The 22,665-nt window shown below is 37.9% G+C and overlaps 4 protein-coding genes and 1 long non-coding RNA gene across 16 annotated transcripts; 2 read left to right on the top strand and 3 right to left on the bottom strand.

Annotated features, from left to right (window-relative positions):
- Positions 1-58: 58 nt before the first annotated feature.
- Positions 59-7,925, bottom strand: LOC119982035 (protein LUTEIN DEFICIENT 5, chloroplastic). 2 transcript variants are annotated; one of them, XR_005464266.1, is made up of 17 exons: positions 7,598-7,925; positions 7,365-7,518; positions 6,741-6,957; positions 6,534-6,605; positions 6,339-6,449; positions 5,244-5,435; positions 4,938-5,099; positions 4,296-4,391; positions 4,122-4,223; positions 3,615-3,647; positions 3,391-3,471; positions 3,213-3,295; positions 1,705-1,836; positions 912-972; positions 684-749; positions 263-528; positions 59-189 (listed from the first exon to the last, which is right to left on the bottom strand). XR_005464266.1 is itself a non-coding variant. In XM_038825190.1 (16 exons), exons 1-16 carry the CDS (start codon positions 7,704-7,706, stop codon positions 340-342), a joined length of 1,860 nt encoding a protein of 619 aa, XP_038681118.1. In that variant the 5' UTR covers positions 7,707-7,925; the 3' UTR covers positions 59-339. The 2 variants fall into 2 exon arrangements, 1 of the variants encoding a protein (XP_038681118.1); XM_038825190.1 differs by having other exon boundaries at positions 59-528.
- Positions 7,926-8,542: 617 nt separating this feature from the next.
- On the top strand, positions 8,543-10,888 carry LOC119981972 (probable serine/threonine-protein kinase PBL25). Its single transcript, XM_038825109.1, has 5 exons — positions 8,543-8,667; positions 8,954-9,156; positions 9,245-9,434; positions 9,531-9,928; positions 10,004-10,888. The coding sequence occupies exons 1-5, from the start codon at positions 8,580-8,582 to the stop codon at positions 10,886-10,888; spliced, it is 1,764 nt and encodes a 587-aa protein (XP_038681037.1). The 5' UTR covers positions 8,543-8,579.
- Positions 10,889-15,845: 4,957 nt separating this feature from the next.
- LOC119981970 (60S ribosomal protein L14-2-like) lies at positions 15,846-16,493 on the bottom strand. Its single transcript, XM_038825108.1, has 2 exons — positions 16,467-16,493; positions 15,846-16,389 (listed from the first exon to the last, which is right to left on the bottom strand). Exons 1-2 carry the CDS (start codon positions 16,491-16,493, stop codon positions 16,030-16,032), a joined length of 387 nt encoding a protein of 128 aa, XP_038681036.1. The 3' UTR covers positions 15,846-16,029.
- LOC119982444 (putative F-box protein PP2-B12) lies at positions 16,378-19,065 on the top strand. Its single transcript, XM_038825822.1, has 3 exons — positions 16,378-17,534; positions 18,099-18,217; positions 18,303-19,065. The coding sequence occupies exons 1-3, from the start codon at positions 17,256-17,258 to the stop codon at positions 18,802-18,804; spliced, it is 900 nt and encodes a 299-aa protein (XP_038681750.1). The 5' UTR covers positions 16,378-17,255; the 3' UTR covers positions 18,805-19,065.
- LOC119982447 lies at positions 17,418-22,330 on the bottom strand. 11 transcript variants are annotated; one of them, XR_005464399.1, is made up of 4 exons: positions 21,690-22,326; positions 21,023-21,149; positions 19,215-20,878; positions 17,418-17,554 (listed from the first exon to the last, which is right to left on the bottom strand). It is a non-coding gene; the product is annotated as an uncharacterized LOC119982447 (long non-coding RNA). The 11 variants fall into 11 exon arrangements; XR_005464401.1 differs by having other exon boundaries at positions 21,023-21,142; XR_005464404.1 differs by lacking the exon at positions 21,023-21,149 and having other exon boundaries at positions 19,215-19,976; positions 20,083-20,878; positions 21,690-22,325.
- Positions 22,331-22,665: the final 335 nt, after the last annotated feature.

The following is a 22,665-nucleotide window of genomic DNA, read 5'->3' as shown; positions in this document are numbered from 1 at the left end:
TTTCACGATAGAGTGCAAAATATTTCCAAAAACGAGCACTCTTTTATGTGGATGAAAGTGGAAGGAAAACGCCAGAATAAATTAAGAATTCAAATGGGAGAAATGAACTCGCCATTGTTAAAGAAGCATTCGCATTAGAGCTACTTCTGTGAAGAATGAATTCTCATTTGGACAGCCCACGCCCTGCAACTGCATGTTTCATAACAAATATGCATATAAATGACGGCTTACGTAAAGCAAGCAATTAAATCAATAAACAAACCTTCTCTTTTCTTGTTTTTCTTCACCATGGTAGTTGCAGACACGCAGATCAGATGCAAATTAATAATGCCACAGTGATCAGGAATGAATAGCTGGAGCAGCACCTCTCTCACCAACTGGAGGTTCCCCTTCAGGAATTCTAATAGGCTCCTCTGCTCCCAACGTTGTATTGTCCAATGTTGGTACTATTGGAGGTCTCATTCTACGAGTCACTGTCATCTTCAAACCTTCCGTAGTGTGGATTGTGGCTCCGGTAGTCATCTTAACCTGCAGACAGATTGATTACTTCACGTTTGAACTCCACGAAGTAGGCATTCTAAAGACAACTCATTTTGGTCATAGCAAAAGCAAATTGACAAACAAGACCATGGACGATGATTTTAATCACATGAAAGTTGAAAGTTTAATATCACATGACTTACTGGAGGTGCTCCAAGTGCCATTTGAAAGTTGAATCTCCGCACAAGCATTGCTACAGCCACTACATTCTGTAAATATCATTACGCAAATTTAGGTGTTCGAAGCACAAAAGTTTGTTAACTATAACAATCACCGGATCTGTCACCTATGACTATCCAATAGTACATGCAAAAGTCTTGGCCAAATGCAAAGTTCTATTATAACATAGCTTTCAGAAAATACGTCAATACCTCAAATGAAGCAAACATGTCCCCTATACATTTCCGTGGTCCCCCACCAAAGGGTAAGTAACTGAAACAATGATTATCAGTGTTAACATATGGGAAGGTATGTGCTAGATTTAACACCAGACATAATATTGGAACAAAAATTTGGAAAGCGTGAAAGTGAATGCCAATGAAATTTCCATAAGCAACTTGGGCCATCAATAGCTCGAAGATGCTACTTCAATGAACAAACTAAACAAGTCAAGTTAGCTAAGCTAACCTAAAGTGGCCAGAGAGCCAATCAAGTGGTTTATGATGCAGAAAGCACAAATGAGTGGAACCAGAAGTTGAAAATAGCATCATAACAATAGCAGAGCATCACCAAATTAGCTGGTCAAAGGGTTTAAAAAACACAATCATTTGGGATAAAGTTACTTGAAAATGTAATCAAATGGAAGACCAAAAGTGCCACTTTAAGGGCATGCTTAGTGTTACATTATGTGCTTATGCCTGCAGTTCACTTCATCCATGAATTTCACAGATACCTAATACTGATAAGCAGATAGTTTTACAGCTTCCGGTGAAAATTGGGTTTCATTTTGGTCATAGAGAGTGATGGTTTGAACTTTGAAGGGTAGTTTACAGATCTTATTACTTCGCTGAAACATAATATATAAAGTGGTCATAGAGATAAACTGTCAGAAATTATCAAAATTGTTCCTTGTAACCATCTTATATAAAGCGATCTTAGAAAATTACAGAAATTATCAAAGTTGTGTGAAGCATAAAGACAGTAAGAAGAGTGAAGATGACATACCAGAAATTTTGGTTCGTCTCGTTTGGGTTTGGTCCATCAAGAGGCCATCGTTCTGGATTAAATCTATCAGCATCATCCCAAAGATGTGGACTACGATGCAGGTTCCAAACAGAAATAAAAATATCTTCACCCCTATTAACATTTAACAGCATTCTTATTAATATTTTATTATTTTGCAATGGAAGCAATTCATTTTCTTATATCATTATAATTGAAACAAAAATATCTTCAGTTCTTCACCTGTATAGACACTTAACAAGATGCTTATCAATATCTCGCAGGTGTAATTAAGTTTCTAAAATGGGGCTGGCCGTGAAGAAAGGCTCCTCCCACTCGCATTTTGATGAGAATCGTTGGAATCCTAGAAAGTTAAAGTCTAAGTTAGTTTAGAAATCCTTATTTACGTCAACTAATTAGAGTTTGTTTCTTAACTTAATTTAGGTTCTTTAAATACTAAGTTTATATAACTGTTTTTACTATGCACTGGAGAATTAGAAGAATATTTTGGAGGCTTTACCTCAGGTTTATCCCAATTGTAATCAGCTCTCAAGACACCTTTTGCTTTGATTTGTTTGGGCTAGGATAGAACCATTATGTGTGTTCTATACTAGATTTATTCGGCCTTTTGGGGTATTATTGCACCAATTGGCTTGGGCTAAAGCAGATTCATTCTGTGCTTTCTACACTACAGATTGTATTAAGGTTCAATTTTGTGAATTTTATCAATCAAAAATCTATCTTTTATTTTGTCCCTTTTTCCTTAGAATTGGATTGGATTTGTTTGTTGTGGGATTCTTAACTAGGTCCTCAACACATTTCCTACCAGCATACAATCTACCATGGGTATTATAAGAGGTGAGAGTTGGCCAAGGGTAAAATTTCCGGTTGTGAAACCCTGGTTTGAGTATCCACATCAATTTCATGATGGAGAAGTCAAAAGATCACTAGGGATTCCAATCCGGTGATCAAGATCCTGGACATTTTAATTAATTGCTTCAACACTCTTAAGTCAATCTTTAGATGGATCATGGAAGACACTGACTGCTTCAGCAAGATTCAAAATGAAGTGGAAGTAACTGGCGCTAGAGGCGTGTCCAAAATGCAACCAGAAATTATCTAATGACTAGTGAAAGTAGGCCATTTCTTCACATGCAAACTTAGGCTAGATTGTGTCCCAAGAATGTCAACTTGTTAAGATATGTAAACCAAGGACTCAAAAATGTTCAGTTTAATTTAAAACTTGCTATACCATAATTTACCAACCGTGATTTCAGTTTTCCTATTACCATCCTTTTGATTTATAAACACCAGTTGACATAGAAATTCATCCAGATTTCCCAGGTGTGCTATGCAATTAAAACCTCAGCAAATGAGCAAACATGCCCACACTATAAGGTTTAGAAACAACTACAATTGCAAATAAAATTAAACTGGCCTGCACATGCTGTATGAGAGAATGTAAGAGAGAATAAGTAACTTCAAATAAGGAGTCGTATTGATGAAATAACCTTTTTATAGAGTACTCTCCAAGAACATCATCCTCAAGAGAGCGACGAATCAAAACAGGTGGTTGTGGGTAGAGCCTCATAGACTGGCAAGAATTTAAAGGAAAAGATTCAATGGAAGAGATATAACAAGAAAGATCGATATAAATAGAATTAAGAAGAACAATGCGCATCTTCTTACCTCATTAATTACACGAGTTGTGTACTTGAGTTTCTTCATATCTTCTATGACTGGAAGTCGATCTCCTAGAACAGAATCAACCTAAAAAATAGTATAGCGTGATTAGCGGAAAACAATAAGTATTATGAGATGAGCTGTAGTATTCAAATGTCCAGTCGAATACTTTGGATATAGTTCTTCTTCTTCTTTTTTTTTTTGCTTAATAAAAGAGAGGAAGAAGATACCTCATCTTGGAGTTTGGCCATGACACCAGGTTCCTGCAGTCAACAAAATAGCATAATTGTAAGAACTGGGTGGTTGCTGGCATTCATGCATTTTAAGTCTCAAAGAATTTCTGACACATAAATCTCCAAGTTATAAGCACGTGATTCCAAAGTAGAGTGGGCAAATTCATCTGTTTGTCAAGAACTACAATAAATAGACGTTTTGTGGTTCAAACATGCATAGGTAAACACTTCTAAATCCTTTGTTATTGCATTTGTCTGGGAATAGTCGAACAGTGGAAAATTCATCCGTTCCGTGGATAATAATGCATTTTTAGAAGCCACTGTGATCTGATGATTTTCGCTGGAATTATATTAATAAGAAAGAGAACTACAAATGTTTAATTTAAGAAAAGGAAAATCACAAGCTCAATTAAATACATGGGGGAGGGTGGGGTGGAGACCCACGGTGGGGCATATCGTTGCAAAAATGAGTTTCTATTTCATAGAGCCTTAATGCTACATCACCTTGGAGAGAAGATAAAACGTCCATGTCAAAACTGCTGCGGATGTCTCGTGCCCAGCTATAAGCATGGTCATCAGATCATCGCGGAGTTGCTTACTGGAAACCTGCAAAAAGTAGTAAGAGAACATTCAACTTCTAAAGCTAGGAGCAGAAACATTTGGTGCCAGAACACATACATCATCTCCTGATGCCAAAAGGAAGTGGAGAATGCTAGGATCTTGTTCATTCACGTATTCATCATGAAACTGGAGCTCTTCCTCATCTACCATTTTCTGCAGAAGCACATAAACGAATTAATAAAAGAACAGAATTCAGTTTGGTAATCAATAAGATTAATTGAAACAATAATAAAAAGAAAAAAGAATGGCTACAAACTAGCCAAGAGCTTGAATACCACATACAATGAGATGAATTGAACTTGCCATCCAAAATGGGACAAGTACAACCACCACAAAATCTAGCCAAATCATGAATAAAAATTTGCTCTAGATATCAGAAATGCCCCACACATACCCTCATAAAGTTGGATAGAAAAGATTTGAACAGTTTCACCCAAAAAGGAAGATAGATAATTCGTGGAACACACAATGAATATAAAAGGACTTTAAAAAAAAACCATAGTGGGGCACCAGGTCCAGTAAAACATCTCAAGCAGCGCCGAGTACATTACAAAGCATATTCTTGGCCTAGTAGTTCAGAATTTATTTGTATGCTTCCAGCTTATGAACAATGCATTTACACTAATGTAAGCAACCTTCCTCGGAAGTAGTTCATATGTGAAAGTATATGAATAAAAAGAAAATCATTTACAACTTTACCTTACAAACTGCAATTAGATCATCAAGTACATCATTGATTAACTTGAGTGCTGCATTAACCTTTTTCAGCTTTGGTGATATGTCTTTCCAAATTGGGATCTCCCAGAAAGGAATTGGTGCAACACTTCGATCTTCTGCCTCTCTTAAAACGGTGTAAACAGCCTGCTCTAGCCAACATATAGGTGATATAGATTAGAAAAGCATATCATGAAAGCAACATTAACAGAAAATCAATGATTATAAGCAAGATTCAAACAAGAATGAGGATCAATAAATCAAGGCTTAGATCAATTGGAAAGGAGATACCTCAACTATTCCCGTATCATTCGTCAGTGAATCAAAATCGTAATTAAATACTGCCTTGCCAATGATATCCAATGTCAAGTGGGAGAAAAGTGATTCCATTTCCACATCTTCACCATCAGATGCAGCAGCATCCAACTTTTCGCAAAGCCTGTCCGTTGCTTTCCCAAATAAGTTGATCATAGCTGCTACATACTACAGACAATGCCAATAAATTAAATCAACTAGATGACACTTTATGTAAATAATCTTACAAGCTTTTCAAAGTCGCACCTCAGAATCAACCATATCCTAAATTCTATGAGCCTATGATAATCAGATGAGTCTCCTCATGCACAAGAATAATTGACACCTCACAAAGTTAAAGTAATCTTGCGAACATTAGAAAACATACCAACTGCCAACATCTCGGTTTTTCTTTTTCTTCTTTCAATTTTTAAGCAGCATTCGAATTGATATATCATATATGGTCATATTTGAAATGTTAAAACCATGTTAATTTATAAGCGTTGAGTTAGATTAAATATTGTTTTGCTTGAACTGTGTTATGGCTGTTATAATGGTAGACTTGCAGTTTCATGCAACATACAAGATAGAATCAATAATAGATTGATATAACCTATGCTAATATGCTTCAAAACTTCGAAACACTGTATATAACTTTTTTACAACTGTACTCGTTGTACATACTCTAGCTTGGCTCATAGGTGCTAATTATTCCTACACACTTTTAACGTATGAGTTTTATAATCGACGAATAAATGATAGTATTCCTAAAATATAAATATGCATTGCCTCGTGCTTTTGTTACTCAAAAAGGGAAAAAAAAAAAAAACAGGAAAAAAATGATCATGAAGAACTCAAGTATTATACCATCTATAACTTTTCACTTATGAGTTAGTATTCCTAATTTCCTATAATATAAAAGTGCCTTGCCTCATTGCATTTGGAAGGAAAAAGTTAGACAAAGAACCTAGAGAACTATAACTTTTCTGTGTTCATAAAAAAACATCTATAACTTTTCACTCACTTAAGAAGAGAAACCAAACTAAACAGAGAAGTATAATACAGAAACCAAACAGTATTTCTCCGAAATACCTTTTGATGCAATGCTGGGACTATAGCACGGCGCCGGACACGCCATATTTCCCCATCTGCCGGAATAAGTCCCTTCCCCATGACAAAATCTAGAATCTCTGCCAATATACCCTTCATGTTGAGAAACAATGAGAATCAAAAACTTCTTGATTGCTCACAGGAGAGAGAGATCAGTAACCAATTTATCATACATACTTTTGAATAAGCTTTTGAATTTTCCCTCAATATACGCTTAGCAATGGCAGGATCAGAAACGATCAAAAAGGACTGCATAAAATCAACAGAAAATTGATTAAGACATACAGTTACCTTTCACCAAACAACTACATTAGCTAAGTTCATCATCCTCTGCCTTGCATAATGCAAGAAACAGATAAGAAGAGCAAATTCGAAGACACAAACCTTTGGTCCAAAAGTCAACCTGAATATTCCACCGTATATGAGGTAAAGCTCATACAAGGGGATGAAGAAGGCCTCACTACGGATAGCACGAATTTGACCCTTCGCTTCTGGAATTTTTGGATAGTTTTCAGTACCTTCAATCCATTTGAAGAAAAAGTCCAAAAGCTCATGTGAAATTCCCAATTTCGACAAGCTTTTTCTCAATTGAGATGGAACACTTGATCAACAGCCAAAAGAAAATAAGTCAATAAGGAGTTCCACGAGCAAAAATAAATTTAAAAAAAGAAGAATAAAAAGAGCACACATATTTCTCCAGAAATAAGCAATCTCTTAGATGCAAACCAAGGAAACAAAATTTAAGTTTTTGTATGACAAAGAATCAAACATAAGCCCGCCTAGATACAGTTCTAGCTACAAGTAGTCAAAAAAAAAGGAAGAAAAAACAAAAGAAGGTGCATATACGGCTCCTAAAACTCCTCCTTCATGGAAATAACGATATAGAAGATTAATTGCTAGAGGTTATCAGAAACCATATATACTGTCAGATCAAAACACTAAAAATGATAATAATAATTGTTTTCTATCATACATTTCGTTCAATAACAACACCACAGATCAGCATACCCTGACTGCCGTACAGTGAACTCTCCGGAAGCAATCCGAGCCGACAATTCAGAACGTCGTTTCTCCTCGGGCCGCTGAGTTACACTCTTGACGCCATCGTCGACTGAGTCAGGCTCTCTCCCATTCGAAGCAGAACACGTTAAAACGCAAAATCCTACAGCCAAATCACACACAATTAACAACTCGTTTACTAAAAAAAAAAAAAGCGCACTGAATTGCAAACATCGAGAGACCATTAGATTTTGAAGATTTGAGTCCACTAGTCTGAAGTTTGGTAGAGAAGCGTAGGGATGTTGTTGCGAGCGAGGGAGGGACTTGGAAGAGAGGAATACGGACAGCCATGAAGGTTTGTTCGGGTTGATTGTAGGGAGTGGATGAGGGTGAGGGTGAGGGTGAGGGTGAGGGTGAGGGAGATTTTAGGGAAGAGTTTGCAGAGAAAAGAATTTGTGTACCTGCCTAACGACTAGATACCCACACCACTAGCTTCCAGTCTCTAATTCCTTATTTTATCTCCCTCGCAAAGGGGGCTCTGAGGAGAGGAGGCCAAAACGTTTCTTTTCTGGTTTTTTTTTCTTTTTTCATTTTAAATTGTAGACAATCTTTATTTAATGACATTTTATAGTTACCGCGAAGTGCACCGTTAAAGAAATTCTCAAAAGAATTGTGGATCCGGCCCGGCAAAACAAGACATCTTTCAATGTTAGTGGCCCGGCCCAATGCTTAGCCATAACCCTGGGCTTTTTGCTCATTTTGCCCTTCTTTTGTTGCAGCTTGAAAAGAAACCCATCCCATTAGGGTAGTAAGTGTAAGTTGATTGGAAATCAGTTCCTGGAATTGAGAGACTGAAATTCCATTACATAAATTGAAATAATAATATAAATAGTAGTAAAATAAATTCAATTACGTGTTGCTAAAAAAGAGGAAAATAACCGTAAAGACCAGAGTGTCCAATCAATTCTCCTTGATTGTCTCGGAGAAAGTTACTCACCTTCATTACCTCCATAAGAAATTGATTCCTCTGTCAGTTAATCCTTTTTTGTTTGCCAAAAAAATTGATCTCCTGCCCTGCTGGGGGTCCTTCAGTTCAGTTTGGGGGACCCACAAACGCATTGTCCTAGACTCCTAGTTTTATTGTGTGTTTGGTGCTTTTTTCTGGCATTGCCCTCCTCTCACATTGATATTGATTACTGTTGTCGGCGCTTTTGATTGAGGAAAATGAACTGCTTCCCTTGTTTCCGATCCCATAAAAGCAAGAAATCGCCCGAGACTTCTTTTAGAGAACCAACGGAAGCAAAAGTAATGGGTAGGTGAATAAAAACCTTAACTGCATGTGCATTGGATGCATGCTGTTTTCTTTTAATCTATGGTGGTTGCTTTTCTTCTAATCTATGGAGGTTGGTGCATGTTTTTGCATATAATTCAAACTAATTAATTCCTTGATTAACCCATTTAAAGTGGGATTTGTGTTTCTCCTCGCAAATATCAAAATCTTAATGAAAGGAAGATTATGCAAGGCTTGAAATTGTTGTAGAGGTCTTGAAGATGAATATTTTTGGAAGAACTGTATAATGTTCATTCTTCATGCGCAGAGAATACGAGACCAAACCAAGGAGGAGAAAAAGGAGAGGCGGCTGCTCTTGCTAATGCTAATGCTAGCAACGGAAACGTTCAGGCACAAACATTCACTTTCCGTGAGCTCGCGACTGCAACTAAGAACTTCCGTCAGGAGTGTCTGATCGGTGAAGGAGGATTTGGAAGAGTCTACAAGGGAACTCTGCAATCCAGCGGCCAGGTATTCCATCCACCATTTCTTCTTCTTATTCAAATGTCCTAAAAGCACTCGATCGTTGGCATCATCGCTAATATGAGATGCTGGTTAGGTGGTAGCTGTGAAGCAACTTGACAGGAATGGACTCCAAGGAAACAAGGAGTTTCTTGTTGAGGTCTTGACGCTGAGTCTTCTGCACCATCCGAATCTGGTCAACCTCATCGGCTACTGCGCTGATGGCGACCAAAGGCTTTTGGTCTATGAATTCATGCCAGGGGGCTCTGTGGAAGATCACTTACTTGGTTGTATTCTTTACTTCAATATGCTAATTTGTATATCATCACTTCAATTCTGTTGCATTTAGAATATGACAGCATTTCAATCTTTCTTGCGCGCAGACCTGATGCCTGAACAAAAGGCACTAGATTGGTATACAAGAATAAAAATTGCATACGGTGCTGCTCAAGGTCTGGAGTACTTACATGACAAGGCCAATCCCCCAGTTATATACCGCGATATGAAGTCCTCGAACATCTTGTTGGACGAACATATGAAGCCAAAGCTCTCCGATTTTGGGCTCGCCAAGCTTGGTCTTGGTCCTGTGGGGGATAAAATACATGTATCATCAAGGGTGATGGGTACCTATGGCTACTGTGCTCCAGAATATGCAAGATCAGGCAACCTCACTTTGAAATCTGATGTTTACAGTTTCGGAGTAGTTCTACTAGAGCTCATCACAGGACGAAGAGTTGTCGACCCCGCAAAACCTGTTGATGAGCAAAATCTTGTTTCTTGGGTAACTATGGAAGCTTTTCATATCTGTTAAGGGTCTTTTGAATGTACTTGACCTTTTGATGCTTGGATTTGGCAGGCAGAACCCTTGTTCAGAGATCCAAAAAGGTTTCCTGATATGGCAGATCCACTACTTCAAAAGCGATTCCCCGAGAGAGGTTTGAATCAAGCAGTTGCAATAGCAGCTATGTGTTTGCAAGAAGAACCAGGAGCTCGTCCCTTGATGAGTGATGTCGTTACAGCTTTGAGTTTTCTTTCAATGCCTACAGATGAGGATATTCCTTCTCATCTTCCTGTTGCAGTCTCAATTCGTAAAGTTACAAGTCAAGTGTACGAACATGAAAGTTCATCATTGCATCTTCATGGTGGCGAAAACAGCAAAAAACAACTTCTTGATGACACTTCAGACGACGAAAGTCCGAAAAATGTAGAGCAACCCAAGAAAAGCTCTTCAAGATCAAGCCGCAACAGCAGCAAGAGATCATGTTCTTCGGTCAATCAAAAGAGCATTAGCAAGAGATCAGAGGAAGGAAGTGTTTCTTCAAGTGTCAAAAGTAGCAGCTGCAGGGGATCAGATGATGATGGAAGCGTTTCCTCAGGCGAGAAATCCGACGAAGAATGTGAGAAATCACTTTTTTCTTTTAGCCATAAGAGTAGCAAAGAGATTCAAGATGACAGTGTCTCTTCAAATCACAGGAGCAGCATAAATTCGCTTTCTTCAATAAGCCGAAAGAGTAGCAGAAATGCCTCTTTAAGCAAAAATAACAGTAGGGGAAGCAGTTCTTCAAGTTCCAAGAGCAGCAACATCCACCTTGATCAAAGAAGCAGCAAGGGATCAGATGATGAAAGCGCTTCTTTCGGTCTTTTCAGTAACAAAGAAATAGAAAACACAACCGATGATTTTGACCATCACAGCAGCAGCAGCAGGAGCAGCAGGAGATCTCAAGATGAAAATGTTTTGTAATCATGAGGAATTTATATCTCATCAGGTCACCAAGAACATTGTTCAAACAGTAGTCTGTTACACTGGGTCATATTATATCTCACAGATAATGCAGACATGAGACATCCTCTTCTCTTGACATTTTTGTATTCCCTATAACTTCATAGAATGTATCACTTACTGTATGCAGATGCAGATTAAACTTTGCATCAGTGATGGCAAAAAGTTGATAAATAAATGAATGGTACTTAAGGTATGGAGAAATTAGGCTAACTAGGATTATTTATTTCAAGAAATAAACCTACATATATCAATTCTGTGAGAAGCTTCAAGAATGCAACTTTGCAGACGCAAACCCAGGAGCACGTAACATGATCGTAGAAGATGGACTTGCGGGTTAACATAACTTGTATTCACCGAAAGATTAAACATGTTCTAAATTGGTCATCGAATGTTCAAATATTTCAAGTTGATAACCTGAAGTGTAAATTTGTTTCATTTTCAAGTCGGTTACCGAAAAATTATCAACATGCCTCTAATGGGTCAATAATATTTTGTTATGAGCCAATCCAAATGTTTATTACTAGTATAATTCTTCTAGAAACATAAATGTACACAAGTCGTATGGGGATCGATCTTACCATAATTTCTGGTTATGGTCGCAGACTGGACAAATGGAGTGGAAAGAAAAGAAATGCCACATGCTATCTGCAAGGGATCTTACCATCATATGGGGCGACACTCCTATGTGGTGGAGATGGACCTCTCCCAATGAGTCCAGGCTATGATTGTGCCCAACAAATACTATTTTGATGGCTCATGGGATAGTCTTTTTCACAAATTTATTGGGTCATGGATACCATTTTGGCTACAACAATACCATTTTATTGTCTCTCTTTTAATGGGCCAAGCATGGGGCATGGGACATGGTTGACCTCCATGTTGACTCTAAACATGGACTTTACTTAAACCACACTCACAACTACATCAAAAATCAATATTGGGTTTCACTTATATTACACCAAAAACCAAATCAGCAAATTTACACCATTGTATCTAGCATAATATAATACTACTACTATGTGTATCCGTACATGTAACATTTCATTCTCAGTCTATCAGAAATCCACACCCCCATAACAATCAACTATATTGTCCATTTTGGATTATTCGGTTCTTGAGGATACATCGGATCCGCGCGGCTTTGTTCGTCCCTAGCTCAACTCATCAAACTAAGGAAAATACCTAATTAGCATTTAGAAGTGGGTTTAACATATATAGATACAGGTTTTCTCTTATAAGGACTCAAGATAAGGACTCAAAGTAAGGACTGGTTTAATAGCCATTGGATCAAACCAAAGGACCAGATTAGATCTCAAAATTAAACCCTCTTCATTCACTCCCACGCGCGTCTTCTTCTCTCGTTCTCTCTCTCTCTATCGTGAATCTCTCGTTCTCTCTGTCGCGAGACCAGCCTGGGATGAACCTCCCTTTCCAGTCCTTCTCTTCCCGAAATTAACCATAACATCTCTAGAAATCACACAAGCGATCTCTTGCGTCTCTCACTCAAAGACCCAACTGGAGAGAAACCTGTCTTGCTCGAACTAACAAAACTGTCGACGCGGAACAATAGGCTCACATCTCTCATCTTCGAGTTGTCTAAAAGTAATCACAAATCCTTTGCATTTTATTATTTCGTATATCTGATACGAATCTCTAAAAAAAATAAATGGAATTTAGGCAAAAATTGGATGTTAGGTTATGAACAAACAATGATTGAGTTGGGGATTAATTTTGGGAATTAATTTTGAGAATTAATGTTGGGAATTCATGTTGGCAATCATGTTTACAATCATTATATTGGACTGTTGGTGATTTCGATATGTGAAAGTTGGGGATTTATGTTTCTTGACATGATTTTCTTATTCTTATTGTGATGTTGTGCTACTTGTTGTTGATTTTTTGTCCAGTTATGGATGGTATTAGTGCTGGATGTAATGCAGAATCACAAACGGATATGGGTTCGTCGTCGTCTAATGACTTAACTATGCTCCTCAAGTAAGGGTTGAACTAGTTCCGAAAATTGGGCAAGAGTTTGATTCATTAGTTGAAGCCCATAATTTTTACAATGAATATGCACGGGCTGCTGGGTTTAGTATTCGAATGTGGAGTACTAAAAAAAACACGAGCAATGAAATTATTAGGAAGGAATTTGTTTGCTACAAACAAGGGATCCGAGATGCGGATAAATTAAATTATGTTCCTACTCGAAAACGTGGTTTTACTAGAGAATGATGTAATGCTAAGATAGTTGTTATAAAGAGTGAAAAAAGTAGCTTCATTGTGTCGACTTTTTACGAAGCACATAATCATGTCCTTACAACACCAAGAAAGGTACATTTGCTACGGTCTCACCGTTCAATGTCTTCTGCGAAGAAGTCATTGACACAACAACTTAGTTCAGCTAATGTGCCAATTCACTAGCAAATTAGTATTATGGAGTTAGGAGCAGGGGGAATAGAAAATATTGGGTGTATAAAGAAGGATTTCTATAATGCTCGCCGAGATGAGATTAAATTGTATGCTGGACATGATGCACAAATGTTGTATGAGTAATTTCAAGGTGAAAAAGAAAAAAATCCGGAATTTTATTTTGCGATTGAAATGGACACAGAGAACAGGATTACCCATTGCTTCTGGGCAGATATAGAATGTAGAAAAGCATATGAAGCTTTTGGGGATGTAGTAGTATTTGATACTATGTATAACACGAATCGTTATAGTATGATCTTTGCACCATTTGTCGGAGTCAACCATCATTATCAAACTACCCTATTTGGTTGTGCATTCTTAAGCGACGAGACGAGTGATTTGTTCATCTGGCTTTTGAAACAGTTTTTGTCAGCTATGCCATTAGGTCCACCCAATATGATTATCACTGATCAAGATCCTGCAATGGCTAAAGGTATAGCTGCATGCTTTCCAAATAGTGTGCATAGATATTGCATATGGCATATCATGAATAAATTTTCAGAGAAATTAGATGCAATCAAGTGGAGAGATCATTATCCGTAATTTCAGAAATACATATGGAATTCAGAGGGTCCGGAAGAGTTTGAGGCTGCATGGGCTGAGGTTATCGATCATAGTGGGTTGTCTACGAATGAGTGGTTAAAATCAATGTACGACATCCGTTTCAAGTGGATTCCTGCGTATGTTAATATACTTTTCTGCAGGTATTCTATCTTTTTTAAATATATATTTGTTGTTGTCTTAATACATTATTAGTGCCTTTACATATTTTATTAATTCAGGTATGTCCAGTAGTCAAAGGGCTGAAAGTTGTCATGCATTCTTCAAATCATATATGTCAAAGAAAAATACCTTGATGGACTTTGTGGTAAGGTTTACTAGAGCATTGAAACACCAAAGACACCAAGAGCTATCTTTGGACCACAAAGACATTAATGAACATCCTATTACTAAAACAATGTGGCGTATAGAGAAGTCAATGGGTGAGTTGTACACACAAACAATTTTTTATAAAATTCAGGAGGAGTTGTACCAAAGTATGGCATATATGGCAACAGTTGTTAATGACGGAGAAAACATATGCTACTACAATGTGGTACGAGTTGATGCATGTGAGCAAAGTGTAAGGAAAGTTATGGAAGACAAGTTACTGAATCTTTTGAGTCGTAGTTGTAGGAAATTTGAGTCATGTGGTTTTGTTTGTCGGCATATATTTTCAATTATTAGCCTCAAGAATCAAGTCCATGCACCATTGTCGGATATATATGTACTACGTTGATGGACCAAATTTGCAAAATCTTATGGAGGCTCAAGGGATGGCAGAGGTACATGTGATTCAAATGTAGTGTTGAATCACAACTCATTGCGTCGGCTTGCAGCAAATATTGTTGAGGATGCACTGTTAAATGAAGAAAAATATAAGCTGGCATTGGAGTCCCTTAAATGCACATTCAACACCATGTCAAACAATGATGGAGGACAGTCTTCCACACCTAGTATTACTCAGTCAGAACTTATTTTCAATGAGCCTGAAAAGGTTAGAGCAAAGGATAGTGGAAAGAGGCTCAAGGGTGGCAAAGAAACATCGACTAAGAATGATAGGCGTTGTAATGGTTGCGGGCTAAAAGGGCAATCACATGACAAGAGAAATTGTCCACTTATTAAAAATAGGTAAGCTGATATTGTTCAGTTATTAGAGAAATTGTCCACTTATTGTTCACTTATTGGAAATTGTTACTATTTAATTTATGCTGCTTTTCTTTCTCATGCAGGAATGATATGGCATGATCTTGGGGAATGATTCAACTACAAGAACCTATGTAATCTGTTTTTCAGTTTGATATTGACATGTATTATAGGTAAACCCTCACTTTGGAGATATATTAAGAAACTGAAAATTACTTCTGTTCTGTTTTTTTTCAGTTTGGCTGGCATTTTTTTTAAGCTGCACTCAAACTGGAAAACTTGGAGTTGTTGGAGCTATAGCAAAGTGAAAAAATGGGATTTGTTGGATCTGTAGCAAAGTGAGAGATTGTGATTTGTTGGAGCTGCAACAAAGTGCAAAACTGGGATTTGTTGGGGCTGCAGCAAAGTGCAAAAACTGGGATTTGTTGGAGCTGCACTCATTCTGGAAAATTGATTCTTACTATGTAATGTTGACATGGTTATTGATGTATTGTTGACATGGTTGTTGAACTATTTTGAAAGATAATTATAATTCAACAAAGTCAATTTGCTTAGAACAGAGACCAGGCAGTAAACAACCTAGCCTTATAATTTCAATATTGAGTGATCACATGCAGATTTCTCTGCCAGTTTACAAATGATTTTTTGGTGAAAAATCTCACTCATAAATCATACATGATACTATGATACTGTAATTCACTCATGGCCAGGCCGACATAGGAGAAGGGGGAGAGGACCCATATAAAAGTAAGCCAAGCCAACCAAATTCCATATCATATTATTTGTCCAGCAAAAATGACTCAGAAAAGTATTTGTATCCATTCATTCATCATGCCCGGCAAAATCCACTTTTCTAAATTACACAAGAAAAATAGTAAGATCCAAAAACATCATCATTTCAAGAACACTGCAAACAAAACTGAGAAGTTCTTATAAATAGTTGCCTAAGACGCATTTTCTTTCTTCAGTTTTGAAAGCTCCTGCTTCACCAATCCAGATTTCTTGATCTTTGTCAACATAATTTTAAATCTGTCAAAGTCATTAAGAGACGCCCTTCTCTTCTGAACAATCAGCTTCCTACCCCAAGAGTTGTTCTCCCACTTGTTCTTGACATCAGCCTTCTCCATAGCTTCAATCAGATTCTTCTTCCTGGGCACCCAGTTAATCTCAATCTTGATGTCAGTTAGAGACAACCTCTTGAAATTCATTTGGGTCCTAATCATATCCGGGGCATCAACTAGAGCTCTGTTCTGATCGAGGACATCGACGATGACAACGAGCCTGCCATAGTCTTTCCCACTTTTCTATCATCCATACCTCTGTAACTTAATCAAAGCATTAATCAACTGTGCGATTTCATCCCAAATCATGGCAATCACACCAGAATCTTAAATCGAAATATCACCATATAATCATGGGCTCCACGATTTCGTGGTTCACGATTCGAAATCTCTCCGTCTGGGTTTCGAGTGAGTCAAGCAAGAGAGTGAGAGAAGCAAGAGAAGAGATCTTATGGAGAGATTTTATGGTTAATTTCAAGAATAGAAGGACTGGAAAGGGAGGTTCATCCCAGGCTGGTCTCACGACAGAGAGAACGAGATATTCACGACAGAGAGAGAGAGAGAACGAGAGAAGAAGGAACGCGAGTGGGAGTGGATTTTAGGGGTTATGTTTTTGAGATCTAATATGGTCTCTTGGTTTGATCCAATGACTATTAAATCAATCCCTATTTTGAGCTTATAAGAGAAAACTTGTATATATATATATCCATTGGAAGATTATGTCTTTACAGATGTAGTATATATTATGTTTTAACTCTTAATACATTCCAACCCACCAAAACATGTTTCCCAATATATTTTATTGTGAACAAAAACTCACCGTTACAACCCATTCCAACCCCTTTCAAGCACGACCTAGTTTTTGTTTAGGGAAAATGGCAAAGGTGGGAATAAAGAACATGACCCTTTTTTTTAGGAGGGATTGAAATGCTGACTCAGGACTTTTTTTTTTTTAGACCACCAAAATCCTTAGCGCCTAAGATTTCTGCCTTTCTCTCGTTTGCACCGCCAGATCCCTATATAAGAAATTGACTGTATCCTTCAACTCCAAACACACAAAGCTTAACCATACAAAAAAAAAACAAAGAGAGAGAGGCTCAAACATCGACATGGCAAACAACGTCGGTGATTTCGACATTCTTCCGGAGGGTTGCATTGCGAAGGTTCTCTCGTTCACGGAACCTCGCGATGCATGCAGGCTGTCGCTCGTCTCGCCGATCTTCAGGTTGGCCGCGGAATCGGACTCTGTTTGGGACACTTTTCTGCCTCCGGATTGTCAACCATTGATTTCCCGGTCCTCCTCTTCGAATTCGGTTAGTTACGGTTCCAAGAAGGAGCTGTATCTTAGCCTCTGCGAGAAGCCTCTCCTCATAGACGGTGGGGCAAAGGTAACATCTGCTCTCCATTCCTGAATCGGGGAATCAGAATTTGTCTCGATTAATGGCCATTTTTGGGATTTTTGTTCTTATTTATTCTATGATTTCTTTCGATAGATGTGAGGAGATATGGCATGATTGATAAAAAAAATTGACTGTATTATTGCGAGATAGTGGATGCGCGTGCTTATTCTAGCTTCTGAAAGCATGTTTGGTTCTGTTCTAAATTTTTGTTTGATTTTAGCGATTCTGTTTTCTTTTTTATTTTGAGATCTTTCGATAATCTTGAGGAGATATGGCATGATTGGGAAATGATTTGATTGTGTTCTTGCATTTGTGTGGTTGTGGTAAAGGCTTGTTGCTTATGTTCTCATTTGCTGATTTGTTTTCGAGAACTATTTTCATATTTGGTTAAAGAACAAATACATACAAAGTTCCAGATTTCACGAACAAATAACGAGAACGAGATTGACTTGAAAGAAAATTTTGTAAACTTTTCTTCTTCACATAGTAGGTCAGCTCCTGTTGGATGACCTATTTTACGGTGATATCTTATGGTTTCTCATGCTGTGGCAGAGCTTCTCTTTGGACAAGTGGACTGGAAAGAAATGCTACATGCTCTCTGCCAGAGACCTTAGAATAACATGGAGTAGTTCTCCTTCGTATTGGAGATGGATCTCTCTTCCCGAGTCCAGGTTTTCTATTTTATCACGGTTTTTCATTTTTCTATAAACCTACTCTTAAGCTGTGATTGTCATATGTTAATCTGTATATAAACAGGTTTGGGGAGGTTGCTGAACTTCTACATGTTTGTTGGCTTGAAATCCGTGGTAAAATCCACACAAACATGCTGTCAGCGGGGACTTTCTATGCAGCATATCTTGTGTTCAAGAAAACAGAGGGAACCTTTGGATTTGATTCCCAACCAGTAGAGGCTGCATTTGGACTTGTTGGAGAAGGAGGTGACAGCTGCAACCGCACACTTTATTTGGATGCAGGGGATCATAGGCGCCTAAGGCATCATTATGGGCTTTATCGCCGTGGTGGTAGAAACATTTTCCGGTTTCTACCTGTAGAAAGAGAATGCCATGAGAACAAAAACCAGGATAGTAAAGAGAGAGGAGATGGGTGGTTGGAGGTTGAGTTGGGTGATTTCTTCAATAGTGGAGCTGAAGATGGGGAGCTGGAAGTGTTTGTTTTGGAGGTCAAAGGCGGTAATTGGAAGTCTGGCCTCATTGTTCAAGGGATAGAGATCAGGCCAAAAGGAAGAGACCCTAAATAGAAAAACAATGGCATCAGTAATGTTGTATGTCAAATGCATCGCTGTTACCAGCCCTGCATTTGGTTTTGACTTTTGAATGTGTGTTTGTGCGTTATAGAGATTCATCATTGTTTCCTGAGAAAATTGTGGTGTTTCAGTCGTCATGTTTTGGGTTACCAACTGGAACAGAGTCAAGTTCAAGGCCTTGAAGGGCAAGGGATTTACTTTCCACATGTTAAGCTATATTATTGTAAGTCGTGTAATCTTTCATGTACTCGCTTTCTGGATTGAAATGAAAGATACCCATGTGTTGAACTTCCGTTTCAACCCAGTATGGCAGAGGATACTTATATTATTTCAAGGCTAATTCTTCAACGGAGCTTTTATAAATTGAACATAAAACAATGTACATATAACATGGTAGAATGTACCTTTCGATAAATGCACATGGTAGACTACATTTGTTTGCACTCCGACCAGCAGTCTTGCTTGATGGCTGTCCACACTCGAATTTGCAGCTCAACTTCACAACTTACTCTGTATTGGCGAAGTTTGTTACCGACCCTCCAGCCATGCTTGAGCAGGGCACCGTTCATAATTCACCTGAAAAATTACAGTATGCCAAGATCAAATGATGTAGAACAAGTAATAAATGAGTTTTGTTGATTTGGTTGGGGAATTGTTTACTGATTCCGTACGGCCTCCTCTGGCTTATGATTGAGAAGCAAGGTTGCTTGTTCCTCCGGAGCATCAAAATCAATATTCTCATAAGACTGGTCATCATATAACATTTCCCGATTTTCGTCTGTTTTATCCGATTGATTCTCCACCTTCCACTTCCGACAAGGACGAGAAATTGTGCTGCAACTGTACAGCAGGAACAGTTCCTGATTGGCGAAAACTCAAATTTTCTCTTGTGGTTTTCAAGCACCCCGTTTTCTTTAGCATATTCGGCATTTTTACAAGTCATGGCTTCAGCGAGCCTTCCTGAGTTCATTCCAATTTCCAAAAGATTTTGAATTCCTACAGTCAGACTCTTTCGCACAATGGGTTTGAGGTTTCTGCAAAGAAACAAGCAGGCGAACTTCCACTTTTCTTGGTTCTGATCATGGAAGCCCCAGAATCAGGAGTAATAGCAGAAGAATTTGATTGTGCATGTATTGGTGATTGGCTGAGCAAAGAACGCCCGAGTCCTGACATAGGAACGAGTTAATTTTCCAAAACCACAGTTTACCATCATGGAAAGCCACATAACTATTTGTAAAGAGAGAAGAACATTTACTTGGAAAGAAACTTAACATATACGAGAAGCAAAGCTTTTGGAGAAGACCGAGTATTTCAGGAACATTTGGCCAATCCCAGGTCAGACATCAATGAGTGGCAGGTGTAAATTTGTTCTACATCAATAATTTTCTCACTTTTACACTGTTGATTTAATATTATTGCCAATCATTAAAAGAAGCAACTACTCGGCAGAGAAGATATCTTCATGATCCAGATTTCTTATTTCCTGGAGCATTGCAACCAAGAATCCTCCTATGACTAGCAGCCAGAACATCAAAAAGGAAAGAGAGTAACATAATATATGCATAAGGTCTTTGGACCAGAAAATCAGCATTTAGTTCTTGACATCAAAAACCTTCAGGTTGCTTCAGATATTGGAATTTACTTTTGGCTGCTTTATTTTAGTCATTCTTCTCCAACAATCCTTTTCCAATTTGTACAACTGTCAAAAATAATTGTAGTGAGATGCTTACTTTATATCCTAGCTATTCCCTCATCCATCCCAAGAGCCAAAAGGAGCCTAAATCTCTGTCTGTTCAATTACCATATAGCAAAATTATGCCGTCTGTCATCAGAAACTACTAGTAAATATTTACCAAGTAAAATGGCAAATGATTGAGCACAAAATCGACTTGGAAGGAACAAGAAACAAGCAACAAATATTGTTACCATCTGGAAACCATCTGAAATGGTTATACATAACAACTGCGGCAATAAGTGTCTTCCCTAGCCCTGTCGGCAAGGCAACTAATGTATTTGAAAATAACCGTCTTGGTTATCGCAAATTGATAGTCACCATATGGGATGCTAACTGCATTCAAAGGAGAGGACAAAATGTAAGGAAAAAAACATTTTCTATAGAAGTATAAATTTAATAATGAAATACACATGCAACATAATTTCATAAATCGTGATCCACAGGATCAAATCAAAGTAGTCTGATTGTGAATGAAACCTGAAATGCTCAAATAGGAGGATAAAAGTAGTGTATGTAAGTTATTTTCCCTTTCTGTGAAGAGATTCCAGTCCTGCCCCTCCTTGTGCATCACGACCCGACAACTTATTTAGCAATGAACTGTTCACTGAAATTAATGGCCATTTTATGATTCTACTCAATGTAATCATGAGTTTTTAGACCCATGGAAGCAATAAAATATGTGGCCCACATGAAGAACAAAAGGAAATGAACTAAAACTCGAACTAGAACTAGAACTAATGATATACAAGTTACGTCCCAAACGTAGCCCCTAACGAGAGAACACCATAAATTTCCCCATGAAATTTCAAAAGATGTAACATAATTTTTAATTGTTCAATACCCATCATTCTAACAGATAAACATAAACCACTGTCAAAATAACAAGTAACGAAAATATTCAGAACAAACGATTCAACATAGTGTAATGGAGAAACTTTTATCCTTAAGGAAGATAAGCAATTGTTTCAGGAAGAACGCTTGGAACTATCAAAAAATTTGAATTCATTCTTCAAAACCCATGTTCCTCATATTCCCAATGAACCACCTAAGAACTTACCCACAGGCCGCCACGCATCCAAGAAATTTCAAAAAAGAAAAGAAACAAGGCATAATTTATGTGAATTAAAGGTAGATTAAACTAAACCTGGGTAAATCCAAGTTTTAGCTGCTCGGCATCAACTGCAACGAACGGTATCCTCTCATCAGCCTCATTCCAAACCTCCTTTGGATTCTCAACTACCAATAAATTCTCCGACTGAGGCCTAGGGATTGCCTTCCCCACAAATTTATCGAGCGTGGATTGCTCACATACCAGGCCCCTTATTAACGGAGCACAAATTATTCGAATTTCCCATAGACGTTGTACCATCGGGAGGGACAAAATAGGAAGGCGGACAATTCTGGGCCATGGCTGAAGTAGAGGGTTTAGCATTCTGGCAACTTACATCGATCTCTCTCACAGCTGCAACCCAATCAAACTCCTGAAAATCGATTCACACAAAAAACATTGAAGCTAGAAATAGATTGCAGAATTTACGCGTGCGTGTAGAGAAAGGTGAACCGAAATCTACTTCGTCTTCGTCCTCCATTAATTGGAGAGGAACAGCTGAGGTCATCGTAAGTATTCGTGATGAGTTTCGAATTCTGATTTTGGTGAGAGAGAAAGAGTGTCTGTGCGCGCAGAGGAAGCGAACTAAGAGATGAATGATAAGTCTTCATCCACAAGCCCGTCATTCTTTCCTAGAAACAACCCTAAGTCTTCTCCACTCATATCTCCACCAATCAAGTCTAATTGACTCAATCAACACTGATTGATTCGTGGTGATACACAAGTATATAATCATGGAATTTAAATTGTATTTATTGTGTAATATTTACAATTTAAGTCTCTATGTATTTTAGTCAACTAGAATCAACTATATAAGTACACAACTATCACTTGATGAAATAACAAAAGATTTATTCCCTGGATCTCGTTTCTTTATGGTATCGGAGCCCTAACTCCCTTTCTTCTTTCTTTCTGTCACCTTCCTCTCCAGTTCTTTTTTTTTTTTTTTCTTTATCCATGGCTGAACCATTTGAAATCCCAGTCAAGCCTAACAACACAGAAACTTCTTCAT

The sequence above is a fragment of the Tripterygium wilfordii genome, chromosome 17 (assembly GCF_013401445.1).
Source record: "Tripterygium wilfordii isolate XIE 37 chromosome 17, ASM1340144v1, whole genome shotgun sequence".
In the NCBI taxonomy this organism is placed as follows: domain Eukaryota; kingdom Viridiplantae; phylum Streptophyta; class Magnoliopsida; order Celastrales; family Celastraceae; genus Tripterygium; species Tripterygium wilfordii.
Note: the sequence above shows the minus strand (reverse complement) of the source record. Positions and strands in the feature narration are given on the sequence as shown.